Genomic DNA, 17,513 nt, shown 5'->3' with positions numbered 1-17,513 from the left:
ATGTTTGATTGATATAAAGATCATAGTTTCACAAGAGGAATATTTTTTGTATACCGAAAATTGATAAAGGTTGTATTTGCAGGAGTTTAAGTTTTATATTTTGTGAAAATATCAATTTTTTTATAAAGCTCTTATCTTTGTAAAATCCTGATATAAAGATTTTCTAAAATAAATCGCAGTGGGTCCCAATCCTAGGGTGACTTCTTCAGACTTTATAAACTTCCACATTATTTTGGGTCTAAGCAAATAAAGATGGACGAATATAATTAAAGTGTCCAACTCATGATTATGTTATGAATACCAAAGTGAGGTGAATATAATATAGGAGCCGAATTCTAATTTCATGTTTGGTGTTTCAAGTTAGTGGTAGACATAAAATTTGATAAATTTCTTTTCCTTTTTATCTTTTGAAGTCTCTGCTTCAAAGCTAGAATGCTCACCGTAAGAAATCTAGTAGACCTATTTTACATGAAGGTCCTATTTTGTTAATTGTTGAGTATTGTAAGGCCAGATTTCCTAGGCCTCTGTTAACACTGTGAAGGGGAAGAGAAGGGCTGAAGAAAATATCCTGGAGGGTGGTAATGGTAAGAAGGGAAGGAAGGTCCTCCAATCTGGGAAGATTACCAAGGTCTCTTTAGGAATGGAGACTGATTCTGGGGATGATTCGGAAGAGGAGGATTTGGTGGATAAGGGGTCTTCACACAGGGATCATGTGCTGGGACATGCTACTAACAGTAGGGGTTGTGCTTCGAAAAAATCCAATGGCTACTCAGCGAGCACTGAGGAGGTTTCTACTAAGAACAGCCAAAAGAAGGGTAAGGGCTCGAGAAGTTTATCGGCTACGAATGAGGAGGCTACTGCAGGGGAATCCAATCTTGGGATTAACCAGGAGAAGAACATTGAGAAGGTAGATGGCGTTGCTGAGGATAACAAGAATAAAGGTAATAATGAGGTTAATTTTGTGAATGAAATGATAGAAAACAATGAGGGTATTGTTGTCACCCCTTTGAATGAGGAAATAGATAATACTAGAGTCCCTAATGTGAAAAATGATGCAAGTCCCACAGACACTGGAGCCAATCAGGTTACTCAGGAGATTATTGGGGAGAAGGGTATTGGTGATGAGAAGGATAAAGTGGAGGTTCCTAGGGAGGATGGGGGTCAAAATAACAATGCCATTCCTGAGGTTGCGGCCAATGATCCTGTGCTTGATGATGTTGAGATCACTCTCTACTATTTACAATGCTCCTGTGGCTGAGGATGTTCATGCCGCTAAAGAGGTCGTTGACTGCTTCCAGAATAAGGAGGATAAAGGTTTGTCTTCGTTGCACAATCTTCAGGCTGAAAAGGAGCTGAAAAGAAGGCTTGAATTTCTTAATAAAGCCAAATTGAGAGCGTATAATTCTCTTGCTATGGATACTTGGGTTTATAACAAATTTAAGTATCTGCAGAAAATTGTTGAGGTGCTGCAGGGGAAGCTAGATGAAGAAGTCATGAAAAGGAAGGAGTTGTAAGCTAAAGTTGGCAACATTCTAGAAAAGCTCTTGGAATATGAGGGCAACCTTCATCAACTACTCAAGTCCAGTGAGCAAAATATGCAGAATGTCACTTCTAGTCTCCTTGAGGTTGCAACAAAGATTGGTAAAGGGTCTACTGAAGAGGCTATGGCCAAAGGTTCTCTTGCTAGTACTCTGAGCGCTGGTCTGGTCGAATGGACTAGGGTAGCACAAGGAAATCTAATCCAGTGTCTACTACCTCTTCTGTCAAAGATATTGTTGAGGAGGTCGCTGGTATGGGTAAGCATCTGACCAATGTCCTTAAGGAGCTGGTCTAGTATTCTTCCTCCATTGCTGTATGTTTTTTGTTTGTCCTTTGGTTCTTGTTACTAGTCATTCCTACTGGTATTTTGTTCTTTTTAGCAGTCTTTTTGGGTGTTTTAGGCCCCCCTAGGGGATTTGGCCTTAAATGTTTATCTCACGAAATATGTTGCAGGGGGTTTCAGGTCTCCTCAAAACTTGTTTCTTTGTCTTTTGTTGGAGGTATTGGTATATATTGAAAATATTTAGTATTTTGATGTAAGGGGTTTCGGGTCCCCTAAAAATCTGTTTTTCTTTAATCCAAAACTTTGCCTTCTCCTAAAATACTATGTTATCTTTTCACCGCAATTTGTGAGTACATCAGAAATTTAAATGTGGTTTGAAACAAAGGAAATACTATTCACCAGATTACATAAAACATAACACTTGATTGATTGAAATCACCAACTATGTATTGAAGTAGAAGTAAAGTAATCCAAGTGACAAACCATGGCAACTATTTCAATGGTCAGAAAATAAAATGAAGATAATGGCAAATTTGAAAAAATATTTGCTCTCAAAAGAATTTAACGACACATTCAATTCTGAACCAAGGGACTTGCAAAAAGAACATGAAGTGGGAAATTTTCTGTATATTATTGGCTTACAATTGGAGTTCATAAAATTCCGAGGTGGTGTTCACTTCAAGTTGGAAGAATTAGAAACATATTTGTTGAAAGTAGACCGGGCAGATTGGAGACTTCTTAATAGGGTCTTGCAGCCCTCAATGCTCATTTTGGTGCAATAGAAGTTTATGGAGCATCCACATAGAGATGTTAGGCTTGCAGTGGCTTCATGTCTTTTGAGATTCCGATAACCATACCTATAGCAGCCTATAATGATGATGTGTTGAGGAGATTTTTGCAGCTAATTGTAAAAAACAACATGATGACAAAGGCCCTGCTTTTGTTAAGAGGGTTAAGATTTTAGAGACTATGACAAAGGTCAAAACATTTTCCATTATGATTGACCTTGAATGTAATGATTTGATTCTTCACATGTTTCAATGCTTCTTAGATGAAATCAAGAAGTATCATCCAAACAATGTGAGAGCATGTATGCAACCATCATATCCTTAGTCTTAGACAAGGATGATGAAATATGCAAGCAAATGCAATCTGAATTGTTAGCCATTTGGAGAGAAACAAATTGTATCACGTGTTGCTTATGAATTCTCCAAAAGATTTATTGAGCGTAAAATTGAAAAGTTCAAGGAGCACATGACTGAAAATGAATTACTCTCAGTAGGTTTACACATTGCAGGATTTCCTAAAGTGGGCAAAAACCAAATGAGAAGCCAAGAGACTTGGACACCTAATCATGTTTGTGGGGACAGTAATGAAGATAAGGCAGCCAGAAAGGTTCAAAACAGCAACAAAGAAGATATGAATTCCACAATCTTGTCCCAACAAAATAACACAAATGTGGTGATAAGATGGATTCACTTGTTACTAATAAGAGATATGCAAATCTCTATATTGGTGACTTGGAGGTGGTTATAGACAAAGATCTTAAAGAGGATGATCTTACTCAAGGAGAAAGCATGTTGGAGACTTCAAAAGATGAGACTTTGATTGAAAATGATGACATAGTAGAAACCTTGTCCTTGCATAAAAATCAATCAAAATGGGAGTTTGAGGCCTACGATGACATTGATGACACCCTTGTGAGGAGTGCTCGATCATGTGTTCTTTATAGCAGCAACTCATTATGTGATGATAGTAATTTAGAGGACCTTCCAGGATGATGGTGTATTGAATGACCAATCAGAAATGCACTTCACAGTCACAATGATGAGAAGTGCACTTTAAAGAAGCAGCTGAAAGTTACAAAAGATATGATTGTTGCAGCCTTACTGTGTTATGATGACACTCATAGGACCATTGAGTATCTCTACAAAAAGGCTTAAATGGAAAAGGGGAGAAAGGGAATTTGTTGATTTATAGGGGGTCAAAGTAGCCTTTGAGTCTTTGAAATCAGATTATTTATGTCTACTTTCAGACAAGGATTGCATTTTAAAGGTTGATATATATGTTGATCAATTGAAGAAGAAAGAGGATGAGATTAATGAGCTTAACGAGGAGCTCAATGTTGCTCAAGAAACATTAGATAACACTCGAGTTACCCTTCAAGAAGCAGAAAATCGGAACTTGGCCACTAGTCAATTCAGGGAATAGGAGAACAGGGAAAAGGACTGAGTTTTTCAGGGAGGTGATCAAGGAACTTGATAGCATTCAACGGACTTATGACTTGGATAGCTGCCCCAAGAGATCAAGTAACAAATTGTTGGAACTGCCAAAACTTCAATTTGAGTTGGAAAACATTCAGTCGATTGACAATTGCTCGATTGAGGTGGATGCTGATTTCACGTTTGATAATCCACTTTTTCAGCCCGATGAGGAAGTTCTTTGCAATTTCTTTGACAAGGATGGGGTTGATTGTAGGATTTGGGACCTAGGTACAATTTCCAGTGATGAGTCTTGATCACAAGATTGGAGTGGAGGAATGATTTCCATAGTTCGTATTGCTGCTCATTCTTTGATCAGCTTATACATGGTTTCAGATCCCAACTTACATATGAGTTGGAAGGATTTTATGCCCCAACAGCTGAATAGATCTTGGTGGAGGCTAAATGAGAGTTATATTTTGATCATCGGGGATGGGTTTTCAGCCTCTCCTTTACTCTTGACACCTATGAACTCAGAGACATTTCAGATTGATGATAGTAGTATTAGCCTTCCTGCGTCTTTGGTGTTGATCTCAGCTATTAAGCAGTTTGCTTCCTACACCAATAGTAAGGATGGGAAGTTATGATTTTCCGTAAGACAGCTGATATGTATTTCCATGGGAGATAACTCACAAATGGAGAGTTGTCCAGTGTTGATAGCTCCCTGAAATGCTTCTATCTCCTCATATTTGTTGGTCATGACAGCATGTAAATTTGGGGCCCTAGCAATAGTATGATCGATGCATTGTTCTTGTGGGGTATTGATGAGTGGCTTCACCATTCTAGATATGTTGTTTGTATCAAACTAGCACAGTGGCTTGGTAAAGCAACTCCCCTAAGGTTGGTATGGGATCCAGGCATTATGGTCACAGCATGTAGATACGTACTACTTGAGTATAATGAGCCCTGTTGGCTCATTCTCAATCTTTGTTGAACAATTTGTTTTTCGTTGAAAGTGTTATATTTCCTTGTGTTTTGCGATATATGATTTATGCAATTTTAAGATTATATAAATAACAATTCAAGGTAATAGAATTAGAACTCAAACTTCAAATACTTATCTATTCTAACTGAAATGCTTGGTGCAAACACGAATGTTATTTGATAGTTATAATGAAACAGTCTTAATTAATGCTGAAACCAGGAATATGCTAGGTGGATGTTTGTATCTCCAAACTAACCACATTGCTGTAGAAATGAGAATATCAATGCACAACAGTCTCACCAAAATGCAAACGCTACAATCCCAGCACCTAAGTACAGGGGCGTGAGTGCTGAGAAACCCTAACATGGCTTTTAATAATCCAAACCTGCTGGCTTGTATAGAGATCACAGCCTCCCTTTATCCACATGCTGGTTCTACCAGCGATGAACACAGCCTTGAATCACCATGATGATGTGCAGAATTAGTGCCAAACCCAACATTAATACCACTTAGAACCCCGGCCATCCAATCCAAGCTTTCACATTACACTTCCTACAATGATTGACTAAGCAAATTCAAATACCAGAATGTAGCAGCAGCGGCACAGTTCATTGGCATAATCAAACCAATTCAAAGTGCAAACAAATCAAGACATTTCTTCTCAGCTTGAAGAAATATTCTCAAACCCTTCACTTTGAGGTTAAAAACACAAACCAAATAATTAATTGAATGAATATACATTAGCACCATTCAATCCTCAGATAAATCTCAGACCAATTCTCAGCGGATAGAGCACAATTCACCTAGTGTTTCACAAATTCGAAGTGCTGAAATGGTGAAGAATTCACAATACTCCAACAATATTGAAACCCTTGTTTCAATCTCTTCTCCAAACACAAAGTGCAAATTAAATAATATAAGCAATAGAATAATGAATTCCTTCTCATGGACTGCTTTTTATAACATTTAAAAGCCAAAAATTCGCCATCACACCAAATGCCGTGTAGCTTCTTAGATACACCTTTCACTTAAAAGCTCACTGCTTTATACTTAGGCACATATTTGAATAATATAATTGTATACTCCCTTTGGCTCCAAAAATGACTGTTTCAACAATATAATGATATTCTGACACACAAGATCATTGTTTCTTGTGCCCAAGATTTAAAACTCTTCAACCCAGTTCCAATTAGCTATGACACTAAGGTGGCCAATATACAATACCAACAAAAATAGCAACCTCGGTGTATTTAGTAAAATAATAATCATTATTCACCCGTCTTTCAAAAATGACTAAAAAGGCATCAGAACCAAAATCTGACGGTAATTCACCCGTCTTTCAAAAATGACTAAAAAGGCATCAAAACCAAAATCTGATGGCACATAAGTGATCTTGATGAAGAAAGACTATGAATGAGCTTGGCAAGGTGACTTACTAAAAAATAAACACTCCCTCCAATATTCTTGGAACCCAAACTAGAAGCCAAAAATAAACACTGAGAGCATCATTCAACTCTAACTCATCTGAGCTCATCAAAACCATCCATTGACTTACTATAAAGAGTAAGTCCGACCAAACAGAGCCATAACACTCAACAGGGTCCTCTAATCACCAATATTAGCCAACAAGGACCCAGTAATAAGCTAAATCCATCCACCATCATGGTCATGCTAAAAAAGGGACATTACATTGAGGGCAAGCAATCTCTGGAAAGGGAGGGTTGTAATGTCCTCTCTTTCTATTCATTATTTCTTGATGAGTCATTAGCCATTTTCGCCATGGTTCCATAGGCTAACTAGGACTTTACAGGGGTTAGTATGAGATTTTGCCGAGGCATTTCTAGGTTCAAGCCAATCGGAGTTGATTTGATAGGGTTCCAACTTTTTAGATACTTACTATTTATAGTAAGTCAGCGAGGTTCAGTCTTTTTGCCATTTCAGTATTGGACATGGGAAGTATCACTGAGAGTTTTTTGACAATCTATCACACGCTTTTGCAAGCTTGATTGGTTATTCATTTTAATGTCAAAAGATTTATTAGTCTAATTTTATGCCACTTATTTATTAAACATGTAGATTAAAATTAAAGTGGATTGGTAAAAGACGGAGAAAGAAATATTAAGAGACAGGGAAGGGAAATCAAGGAGTCACAAGATGTGTTACAAAAGAACTTGCAAAGGCTCATTCTCTTTAGACTTGGTTTATGTTATTGGAGTTTCTTCTTTCTTGGAGATTTCTAGAAAGCTTCAACTTTTAGTAGCTTTAAGGACGGAAAACCTCGAACTTGGAGGGAGTGGACAAAAACCCATTGTCTACTAGAGATATCACATGGGTATCTCACTTGTGCTTAAATTTCTTTTCTAGTTTCCTAATCTGACTGTTATTTTTATATTTAAGATTGGATTTTGACATTGTTCTGTTGGAGATTAATGTAATACTCATTTCTGAATATATTCTTTCATCTGGATATTTCCTAGTATTTTTATTAGTTAATGTGGAATCTGTAGAAATTATTTGTTTAAAATTCCTGAGATTTCTTTGAGAGATTTGGGCAAATATCTGCTTGGGGATATTATATTCTAGCTCCACTTTTGCATATAGTATGTGATGAGAGAGAAAAAGCCCTATGATTACCATTCTTAAATTACCTTCTCGCCTCCATTTCTCTTATCCTTCTCACCCTTCCTATCATTATTGGTCTTAGAAAAGTTAAAGATAATTGACAAATTGCAAAAGAATTAAAACTACCAAAATTACTGAGAACTGTATAGATGCTAATTATTTTTATGGCTAAATTGTCAAGTGATATTTAAGGGAGGAAATCTCAAGTGAAATTGTAACTGTCCAATTGCATGGATGAGAGAATTGGTAACCAACAGTTACTGAATCATGTTGCTTAAAAATATTTTCTGTTTGTTAAAGATTGTTTCAAAGTATGGCCAATGGCCTATAGTCTACTTTTATCAAATTTTGGTTTGTTGGCCATAGGCCACAACAAACTGAAATCATATCATATTTTTATAACGGTTGGTGTATAGTTTAGTATATATATGTATGACATGAAAAGAAAATTATAATTAGTATATGTATGAACTCTGCTCCATTTGAAATATAAGCAAATGGTATTGTGTGTGTGCATGATTATCTCAAACTACTTTTCACCTCCATTTATGTTATCCTTCCTGTTTACCGCATAGGTTAATTAAGAAATGCACACAGATAATGAATAGCAGAACTCCTTAGATTATTCGCATATCCAACAGATTACATAACTGGTGATAAGATGCTTTACAATGACCCAAGAGGGTGTATAAATACTTTCCACCGAACCTTCCAAAAGAGGTCTGTCGGCTACAAAACAATCCTAATTTACCCATCGGCTCGTGGCTACAAAATCTTTACCGATGACAACACCCTGTCGGGTACAGTTTCTACCGACAACATCATCCCCCCCAAAAAGAAAAAGTCATCTCCGAACGACAATTACAAGATACTCGAGACAAATTAACACACAAAATACATTAACTGACTAACTATAACAAGATAGATCTACTTCTGTCACATCCCTTTCACATTTGTTTTGTGCCTGCACCAAATTGGTCTCCAACCCACGATGCATCTGTAGCCTCTGCCAACACAATACTATCTTCTTAGTCAAGCTGACCTTGATAGCCACCTATGCTGCCAACTCTAGGTACACTGAGCCAAGTGTTGCTGAACTACCTTCAACTAGATGATCAACTCCTCCCGAGCTCTCTGTGCATCCACCAAGACAGCCTCACGTCCAACACCCACTCTAAGTGCCTCTGGTACACAGACACTCTATGCCTGCAGTAGCTCCAGGTCTCATCAATTGGTCACACTTCCCACGACTGATATCCACAATGACTGGGGTTCTAGGGGGCAACGCCCCCGGCGGGGTCGAGGGGCAGTGCCCCCACAGGGCCAAGACCAAATTAGACTCCGAAACCCACACAAAAATGTATGGAACACACTATTTCTATCATTTTCTTCTGATCCCACACTCTTTCTAACAACTGTTGGTGCTTCCCCTTCCCTTCGGCATCATCCGTTACTCATTCTGAACTATTTGAATCTGTCGTCAGTTTTTTTCTTTTTTTCTTTTTTAGAAAACCTCCTTCCTCCATTTCTTTTTGCACTGCCAATATATAGGTACACCATGGATTGCTTCTTCACTCTAACTGCTTCCTTCTGCCTTCACTCCTGGTAAGACGCCTGATTGCAACAATTTACCAACTTCCACAGGATTATGAGCCACAAAAATTCATTCCACGAAAGAATAAAACACCCCTACTGAGATCATAAACCCTTCACTGAGATAGCACCATCTCAAGCACGAAGGAAAGTACTGTCATCTTTGCAGCTCATGCGTACTCATCACACACTGCGACATGTACTGCTCTCGCTGTCTTGAGGATTGTGGTCCCAATGCTGACGCCCTGTTGAAATGCTCCACCTACCCACATAGCAACTCCACGGTATCAAACCCCAATGCGGACCCCTTCCGCTATCTACATTGCCTCAACCCTAACTCAAAACTTATACCCTTTTTTGTCCTTAGCAATCATTGCCCCATGAAGAAGCTTAAGGGAGACAATGTTAAGTGCCAGAAGCCCTCAAAAGTTCGTCGATGCTAAGCTTGTTTTGACTGGGGCGAGGATCACGTTCGTCGTTATGCATAGGATTGCGCAGAAGGAAATCTGAGAGGGCCTGCGGAAATGAGTCGGACAAAGTAGAGATGTCTGCGGAGAATGGCCTCACGCACGCGGAAAAGGGAAAAATCCGCAGAGAATGGCCTCACGCATGGAACAGGAAAAAGGCCGCGGAAATATCCACGGGGAGACTTGGTTCCGTGGGGGCTTGAGCCCACGGGAAGATGATACCCACGGGACCACCCGCGGGGCAGGTGTCCACGGGACAGCCTACCCGCGGAGCATCAGTCCGCGAGGCATACTCATTTTCTCAATTTTTCTTTCTTTCTTTCTCTTTCTCTTCTTTCTCTTTTTTTTCTTTTTTCAATTTTTTTTTTTCAAATTTTTTTTTTACCTTAATTTTGCCTCGAGGCGTCGCCATTCTGCAACAACAATGACGTGGGAGTCATCTGGTCATTTTACGACAAAATCTTTTGCGACAACAACGAAGTCTTCCTAGCACTATATATTTTTCAGCTTCGACCCATTGACTGCCTGAGGCACTTCTTGCCTGTCCAAGGTTGACAATTTGATTGCTCCATTGTCACCAACCTCCCGGATTTGGTATGGTCCGACCCATCTAACCTTAAACTTTCCTGGCTTGATTTCATTCCATCCATCGTACTTGAGTACCAACTGCCCCGGCTGAAACTTGTTGAGTTTGAGATGCTTGTCATGCCACGCCTTACGTCTGTTCTGTGTCACCTCCATCGCCTACTGTGCCTGCGGTCGTCACGCATCTAGATTATTTTCTTGCTGTCGGCACCCTTCAACTAATTTTATGGTGCAATACATTCTTTTCATCTGTGCGGTCCATTCACCATGTACTGGACAATGGGATCTTTCTTTTTCCTGAGTTTGGACTGTATGTTCTTCCCCTCAGTTTCAGTCGTAACCGCCTTTCCTTCTTCCACTTCTCTATATTCCTTCGGACATTCATTTTTCTCTTCTTTCTCACCTTCGTCTATCCTTAACATATTACAGTTTGGAAAGAGTTCATAGTCCTCTATCTGCCAATGGTAAAGACCACTGACAGAATCCATATTGTCGTCTGTTGATCCTCCTTCCAACCGTAGGACTCCCTCCTGATCTGGTTCCATACACTGCTTCCCTTCATCTTCTGCTTCAAAATCTGAGGACAAAGCTTCTTCCCCCACCATCTGGGTGTGCAAATCAATGACAAATTTCCTCCCTTTGCTTTCAAGTGATAAAGTGTTTTTCTTCCAATCATGTTTAACGCTAGCTTGAATAAGCCATCTACGGCCAAGGATAGCACCGTATCCTTTTCCCTTTAACGGGATCATGATAAAGTCCAACAGGAACAGCTGTGTGCCAATCGTCACCGATTGTGCCATGACTACACCCAGAGGTTTAATGTCGTGCTGGTCCGCTATGAGCAACTGAAATGTAGGGGGCCACAAGGTTGGCTGTCCCAACTTTTTCCAGGTCTCCTCCAGTAAGACATTTACGTCGGACCCTGCGTCAACTATTGTGTCTGTGAGAACATGTCCGAGGATCCCCATCTCGACAACCGCCAGATGCCGGCCGGATGTGAGGGCTAGCAACATTTGGTCTTCTCCGCCTACATCACTTTCCTTCCCTCTACCTTGTTCTCCTGGTATCCTTGGAGCTGATGCAATATTTGTCAGAGCGGATCGGAGCTGGGGCATTGTAAGAAGCAAATCATTTATCTTGACCGTACCTCTGTTTGTAAAATCTGTTGTACGATGTTTTGTTCCGCGGAGTTTCTTGCCGAAGTGTCGGCGATGTCCTTCAACTGAGATGTTTCCGCTTGGGATGCCTTTGCAATCTCCACCCACACTTCTCCAAATTTCCTCTTTTCCTCCGCCGGGCTCGAGTACTCTTTTGCTTGCCTTCGTGTGATTGCCAACACCTCTTCTTTAGCCGTCCCGACAGTGATCAAGTTGACTCCGGATTTTGGACATTTGGCATCGTCATGGTCGCCAGGTCCGCACCATCTACATAATACTTGGGGTGTATTTGCAGTTGGACATTCCCGGGCAAAGTGCCCCCACAAATTACATGCACGGCATTGTACGATCGGCCATCCATTCGCATCATACTGGATTCGTTTTCGGCTGGTATTGTTAGTGTTATTGTTTGCATTGTTATTATTATTTTGCCCGCATCTATTATTCCTGTATCCTCCCGACATAGCACTAGCATTATTGGTATTTTCGCTACTACTTGACAGGGATGCCTCCTGTGTAAGTACCTACGGAGATCCTCTGGACTTCATGTTGAAGAGACATTCCTTGGTCGAATGGCCCATGATCTGACAAATGTCGCAAAATTGGTTCTTACACTCCGTGCACCACAACTCACTGCCCTTCGTCTCCTTCTACATATTTTTAAACTCCATCATGCGGATCATGTCTTTCTGTAGGGCGCAGACCTTCTTTCTACTGCCTTCATCATCGCTGCTATCTTCTCCGAAAGGCTCATAATCATCCGAATCAGATGAGCTAGTCTTCTTCTTCTTTGTCTTCTGCTCACTTGTGAGGTTCAATGCTCTGTTATAAGCTTCCATGTATGACGACGGCAGCACAATTTTCATTTTCTTCCACAAGTTTGGCCATAAACCTTCCACGAACCACCTTTTCTGAAGTTCGTCCGCTGGCCTATTTTCCATTTTGTTTATCAAATCTTTTAATTTCCTGGCGTAGACGCGGATAGTTTCGTTCTTCCCTTGCTTAGTATTGAAGATCTCTACTACAATTTCATTATTGTCACGCAACAGTTGAAATTTGGCCAGAAACTCCTTTTTAATGTTATTCCAACTGTCCAGCTTCTGCAAATCTGTACTAGTAAACCAGTCAATTACCATGCCCCATAGGGTGGCCGAAAATTGCCTCATCCAGTCGTCTTCATCAGTTATCCCATTTGCCCTCCAGATCGTTTCACATGTTTTGCAATGTCGAATGGGATCAGCCGTACCATCGCCATCGAACTTCGGCAATTTCTCTTTCGGTCCCACCATCACAATTGGTTTTTGTAAATAGGCATTGCTCAGTCCTGCAACACTAGCACTGTTCACTCCCACACTGTGGCTTTGCACTCCTACACCGGCGGTCTGCAATCCCACACTGGTGGACTGTTCTCCCACACCAGCAGTCTGCACTCCCACACCAGCGGACTGCAGTCCCACACCGGCGGACTGTTCTCCCACACCGACGGTTTGCACTCCCACACCGACGAACTGTTCGGTCTGCACTCCCACACTAGCGGACTATTCTCCCACACCGACGGTCTGCACTCCCACACCGGCAGACTCAATAGCTAGCGAACCTTGGTGAAGACGAATCTTCTGAAGTTGTCCCCTGCAGAAGTGTATCCCGGACGAAGAGTTCACTCCACACTCTTGCTCCATCGGCACTCCAAGCCGTGCGAGTTGATGCTCTTCCATCTGGATTCTCTTCCCTTGGCGAACACAAATTCAAAAACTCCTCCTGTGCTTCTTCCACCAATTCCACCCGCTACCGATTTTCCTCCAATAATTCTTCTGTGCTCCGGTTTCCGTCGGCAATCTTCTGGAATCTCCTTTGGCGTTCGGCTTGCTTTGCCAGAATTAAATTTTCTTGCACAGTACGGATTCCATCTTTTCCCTTGGCCTTATTTCGATCCTTGTTAAGCTGATTTGGCATTAATCTTCATTCCTCCCACCTTCCAGGTTCAGAGGGCAACGACACCAAATGTTTACCTCATAGGTTAATTAAGAAATGCACACAGATAATGAATAGCAGAACTCCTTAGATTATTCGCATATCCAACAGATTACATAACTAGTGATAAGATGCTTTACAATGACCCAAGAGGGTGTATAAATACTTTCTGCTGAACCTTCCAGAAGAGGTCCGTCGGCTACAAAACAATCCTAATCTACCTGTCGGCTCATGGCTACAAAATCTTTACCGACGACAACACCCTGTCGGCTACAATTTCTACCGACGACACTTCCTAACCTTCCCGTCATTACTTGTCCTAGAAAGATAAAGATATTTAATGAAAAGGAAAGGAATTGAAACTACCAAAAATACTGCTAATTGTTTCAATGGCTAAATTCGAAAGATATAACTAAGGGAGGAAATGTGTGGTGGAATTGCAACTGCCCAAGTGCATAGATGAGAGAGTCGATGACCAGCTGTTGTTCAATCACGTTGTTTAACAATATTTTTTGATTGTTAAAGACTTTCAAAGTTACATCCACTAGCCTACAGTCAATTATTTTATTAGATTATTTCAAAGTTATAGCCAACGACCTACAGTCAGAGAACTCATTTCATCTGTAATGTCCAGTGTTTTTTGAAGCAGCATTGAAATCTTACTGTATGAATCCTTGAGGGCAATGCATCAAAAATAAGCATGCGGCCAGAAAGGGGATCGCCTACTCCACTTGCAATCTTTATGGCCTCTAAAGCTTGAAGACAACCAATTATGCCTGGAACTGAAAGAAAAGAAAGCTGAAATCAATACAAAGTAATCATTCAATCAAATCAATGACCATTGAACTCTTTACTCTGATAGAATCACCATACTTTTATGGTAAAATGACGATTTAAATCACTAAAAAAATCATCAATGAAATAGAAAGAGAATGCAAAATAAAAGAACAGATTAATTTGCACCATCTACCTTAACAAAATTCTCTGAAATAAAAAACTTGTCACTTGTTTGTGTAATGCTTCATAACTCTTTTAAAAAATCCATTGAGAAAAATACATCCATTTAATCAGAGGTCAAACATTACTGAGCATAATTATTGTGTTTATCTTCTAGTTTTGTTTGTGTGTAGAGAAAGCCTATTTCATTTGCATTGGAATATCACAAATATTTACCCATAACATTTAATTTCCATCGTGAATGTTTAAATGTTTGTTTCAGTTACTTGTATTACAATTGTTTGATTAAATGTCTTTGAGTTGTTCCTTGGTTAGAAACAACTTGTGAGATATTCCCTGGTCATTATTGAAATTTGCAGCTAAAAGGTCAGAATTCAATAATACCAGTCTTGAATGTTTGTGTGTTTGTTTCAGTTTCTTGTATGACAATTGTTTGATTGAATTTCTATAAGAAATTAAGTTACATATCCAGCTGGCAAACATGGCAAGTAAGTAATCCAGAAAATACACGTATGTTTCAGTTACTTGTACAACAATTGTTTAATTAAATGTCTATGAGTAGTTTCTTGGTTACAAACTATTTGTGAGACTGTATATGATCTTTATTGAAAGTTGCGGCTGTTCCATGTTGCAAACAAAGAAACATAGCTTATTTTGTTATCCTACCAAATGTTGACAAAATATCTATGAGGTGAAAGTTGGAAAATACGCAAGTTTGTTGAAATTTTTTGGTATGGCTTATCATATTCAAACAAACAAAAGAAAGGACAGAAGATCCTTGTAATGCCCCCACTAAGGACTGCCCATTTAACATGCATCAAGATAAATTATTATGCCTTGATTAACTAGTTAGTTTGCTCATGATAGAGAACTTAATTAATATATTTAAACCTCACAATAATTTATTTCCTAGCCAAAAGGAGGTTGATGAATTACTATCAAAGGGTTTTGAAACCATTTCCATAATTAAGCCCAAGGGTTTCATGAAAACCTATCAATACCACCTTTTGGGAGTCACCTAATTTGGGATGGAGTTACTTACTGCTCGCTATACAAACCTACCTATCCTTCCATTGTTATTAGCAAAAGATTTAAGACTAGGCCAATATAGTATTTATTGTATTGATATCAAGATATATATTGTGTAGAATTTGACTCCTCAATACTAGATGTTCCTTATATTCCCTTAATCTTCTCTGATTTTTCTGATCTGATATGATCCTTATTCAATAGCTTTGCTATGATATTTATTTTTATTTCCCCCTTTGTCTATTCACTCCTTTTGTCTATCTCTTGCTATCAGTTCTGAGTATAATTTGTTAACCATGACTCTCATGATCCTTTAATATACATTTTCAAGTCCCTGATCTGTGGTAGCTGGGAATGATTGAAACAATGCATGTAGTACATAAAAATATAACACAAAACAGATACTTTATTCATATACACAATATGCACTCCAATGCTTACAATATGATTATGATGATCAATAGTCCCTTTCGGACGGTGTACATATACTTTTCCGAAATGGGTGACTCAACCTTCACGCGCCCTTTCGGATACACTTCTACCCATCGGCTACAATATAGATTTTACCAACAACATTATCGCCCCCAAAAAGTAGAGTTGTCTCTGGACGACAATTACAAAATGTCCGAGACATTAACAAAATGGAATACATTAACTGACTAACAATAACAAGAGAGATCTTTTTCTGTCACATCACATTCACATTCCTCCCATGCCTGCACCAAACTGGTCTCCAAACACATGTTGCATCTGTTGCCTCTGCTAACACAATATTGTCTCCCTAGCTAGTCTAACCTTGATAGCCACCTATGCCACCTTCTCTACTTCCAACTCTTGGGTACGCTGAGCCAAGTGTTGCTCTATTGCCTCAAACGGAATGGTTAGCTCCTCCGAGCTCTCTATGCATCCACCAAGACAGCCTCACATCTAACACCTACTCTGAGTGCCTCAAAGCATAGCACCCCTCTCGAAAGGCTTGCTCCAGTGCTCTCTCCACCTCTGACAAACAGACACTCCATGCCTGCAACAGCTTCAGGTCTCATCAACTGGTCACACTTCTCGAGATTTATAACTGAACTGATCGGGGGTCTAAACGGGATCGACGGCAGCGCCTTCACAGGGTTAAGGGCAGCGCCCCTATGGGGTACTGGGCCTCGCGCACAAATGTTTCCTTTCTGACTTACTGTGCTCTGCATTTCAACCGTATGGTGGTCTCCTTCTGGCTAAGAACTGTATGGTATAAATTCCTATCTGATGATCGTTGCTTCTTTACCATATGGTGCTTCACTAATTTGAATGGGACTGTATTTGCTAATACCATATGGTGTTTCACGTATTCCCTTCTCTATTTGAGCTATACGGCCATATGGTAGTCCTTCCTTCCAAAGTGTTATCCGTACCGTAGTCCTTCCAATCCGTACAATATTGTTTCAGTACTCTTCGACTCCAAAATCTTCACCTGCAGGTCGTACAGTATCCATCATGCCTTCTCTTCTTCTGTACGGTGGTCTATTCGACCTCTCCCTTTATTCTAGTGATCGTACAGTGTCAACTCTTGTACTATTAAACCCTACAGTAACATTTCCTTCCTACTCATGAGTGTACGGTATGTTTATAACTTTATATGCTTCTAATTTGCGACCGTATGACATAGTTTCTACTCCCTCATTTTCCCTAATGTCGTATAGTATAAATTATACTCTTCCTTGATTGTTGCTCAGTATCCATACATTATGCTCATTTTGACTGCTTCCTATTGTACTTACTTATTATAATTACTTATATTTACATATATACATCACTTATTATTATTTTTATACTCTTTCTGAGTTGTTTGGAAGCACGTTATTTCTTTCATGATAAGCTTTCAGCTTCGAACCATTCACTTCATTGGGTACTTCTTTCCTGTTGAGCATCCATAATTTTATTGCTCCATTATTGCCAAATTCACGGATCTTGTATGGTCCTACCCATTTCACTATGAACTTTCCTTGTCTGATCTCGTTACGTCCATTATACTTTAAAACTAATTGGTCCAGTTGAAATTTGTCCAATTTAAAATGCTTGTCATGCCATGCCTTAAGCCTATTCTGTATAACCTTCGTGGGCCATTGTGCTTGCAAT

The 17,513-nt window shown here is 39.7% G+C and overlaps 1 protein-coding gene across 1 annotated transcript in view; it reads right to left on the bottom strand.

The window, feature by feature from the left end:
• CNX5 (co-factor for nitrate, reductase and xanthine dehydrogenase 5) overlaps positions 1 to 17,513 on the bottom strand; it is a 268,770-nt gene that overhangs the window by 53,368 nt on the left and 197,889 nt on the right. Inside the window, exon 9 of the mRNA XM_089792002.1 lies at positions 14,067 to 14,185. Within this exon, the coding sequence (XP_089648128.1) occupies positions 14,067 to 14,185 (119 nt within the window). The remainder of the gene's footprint in view (positions 1 to 14,066; positions 14,186 to 17,513) is intronic.

Source organism: Cupressus sempervirens, chromosome 7 (assembly GCF_028749045.1).
Source record: "Cupressus sempervirens isolate cs-2001-9-10 chromosome 7, ASM2874904v1, whole genome shotgun sequence".
Taxonomy (NCBI): domain Eukaryota; kingdom Viridiplantae; phylum Streptophyta; class Pinopsida; order Cupressales; family Cupressaceae; genus Cupressus; species Cupressus sempervirens.
The sequence above is the reverse complement of the archived record's forward strand: the minus strand, read 5'-3'. Positions and strand labels throughout refer to the sequence as shown.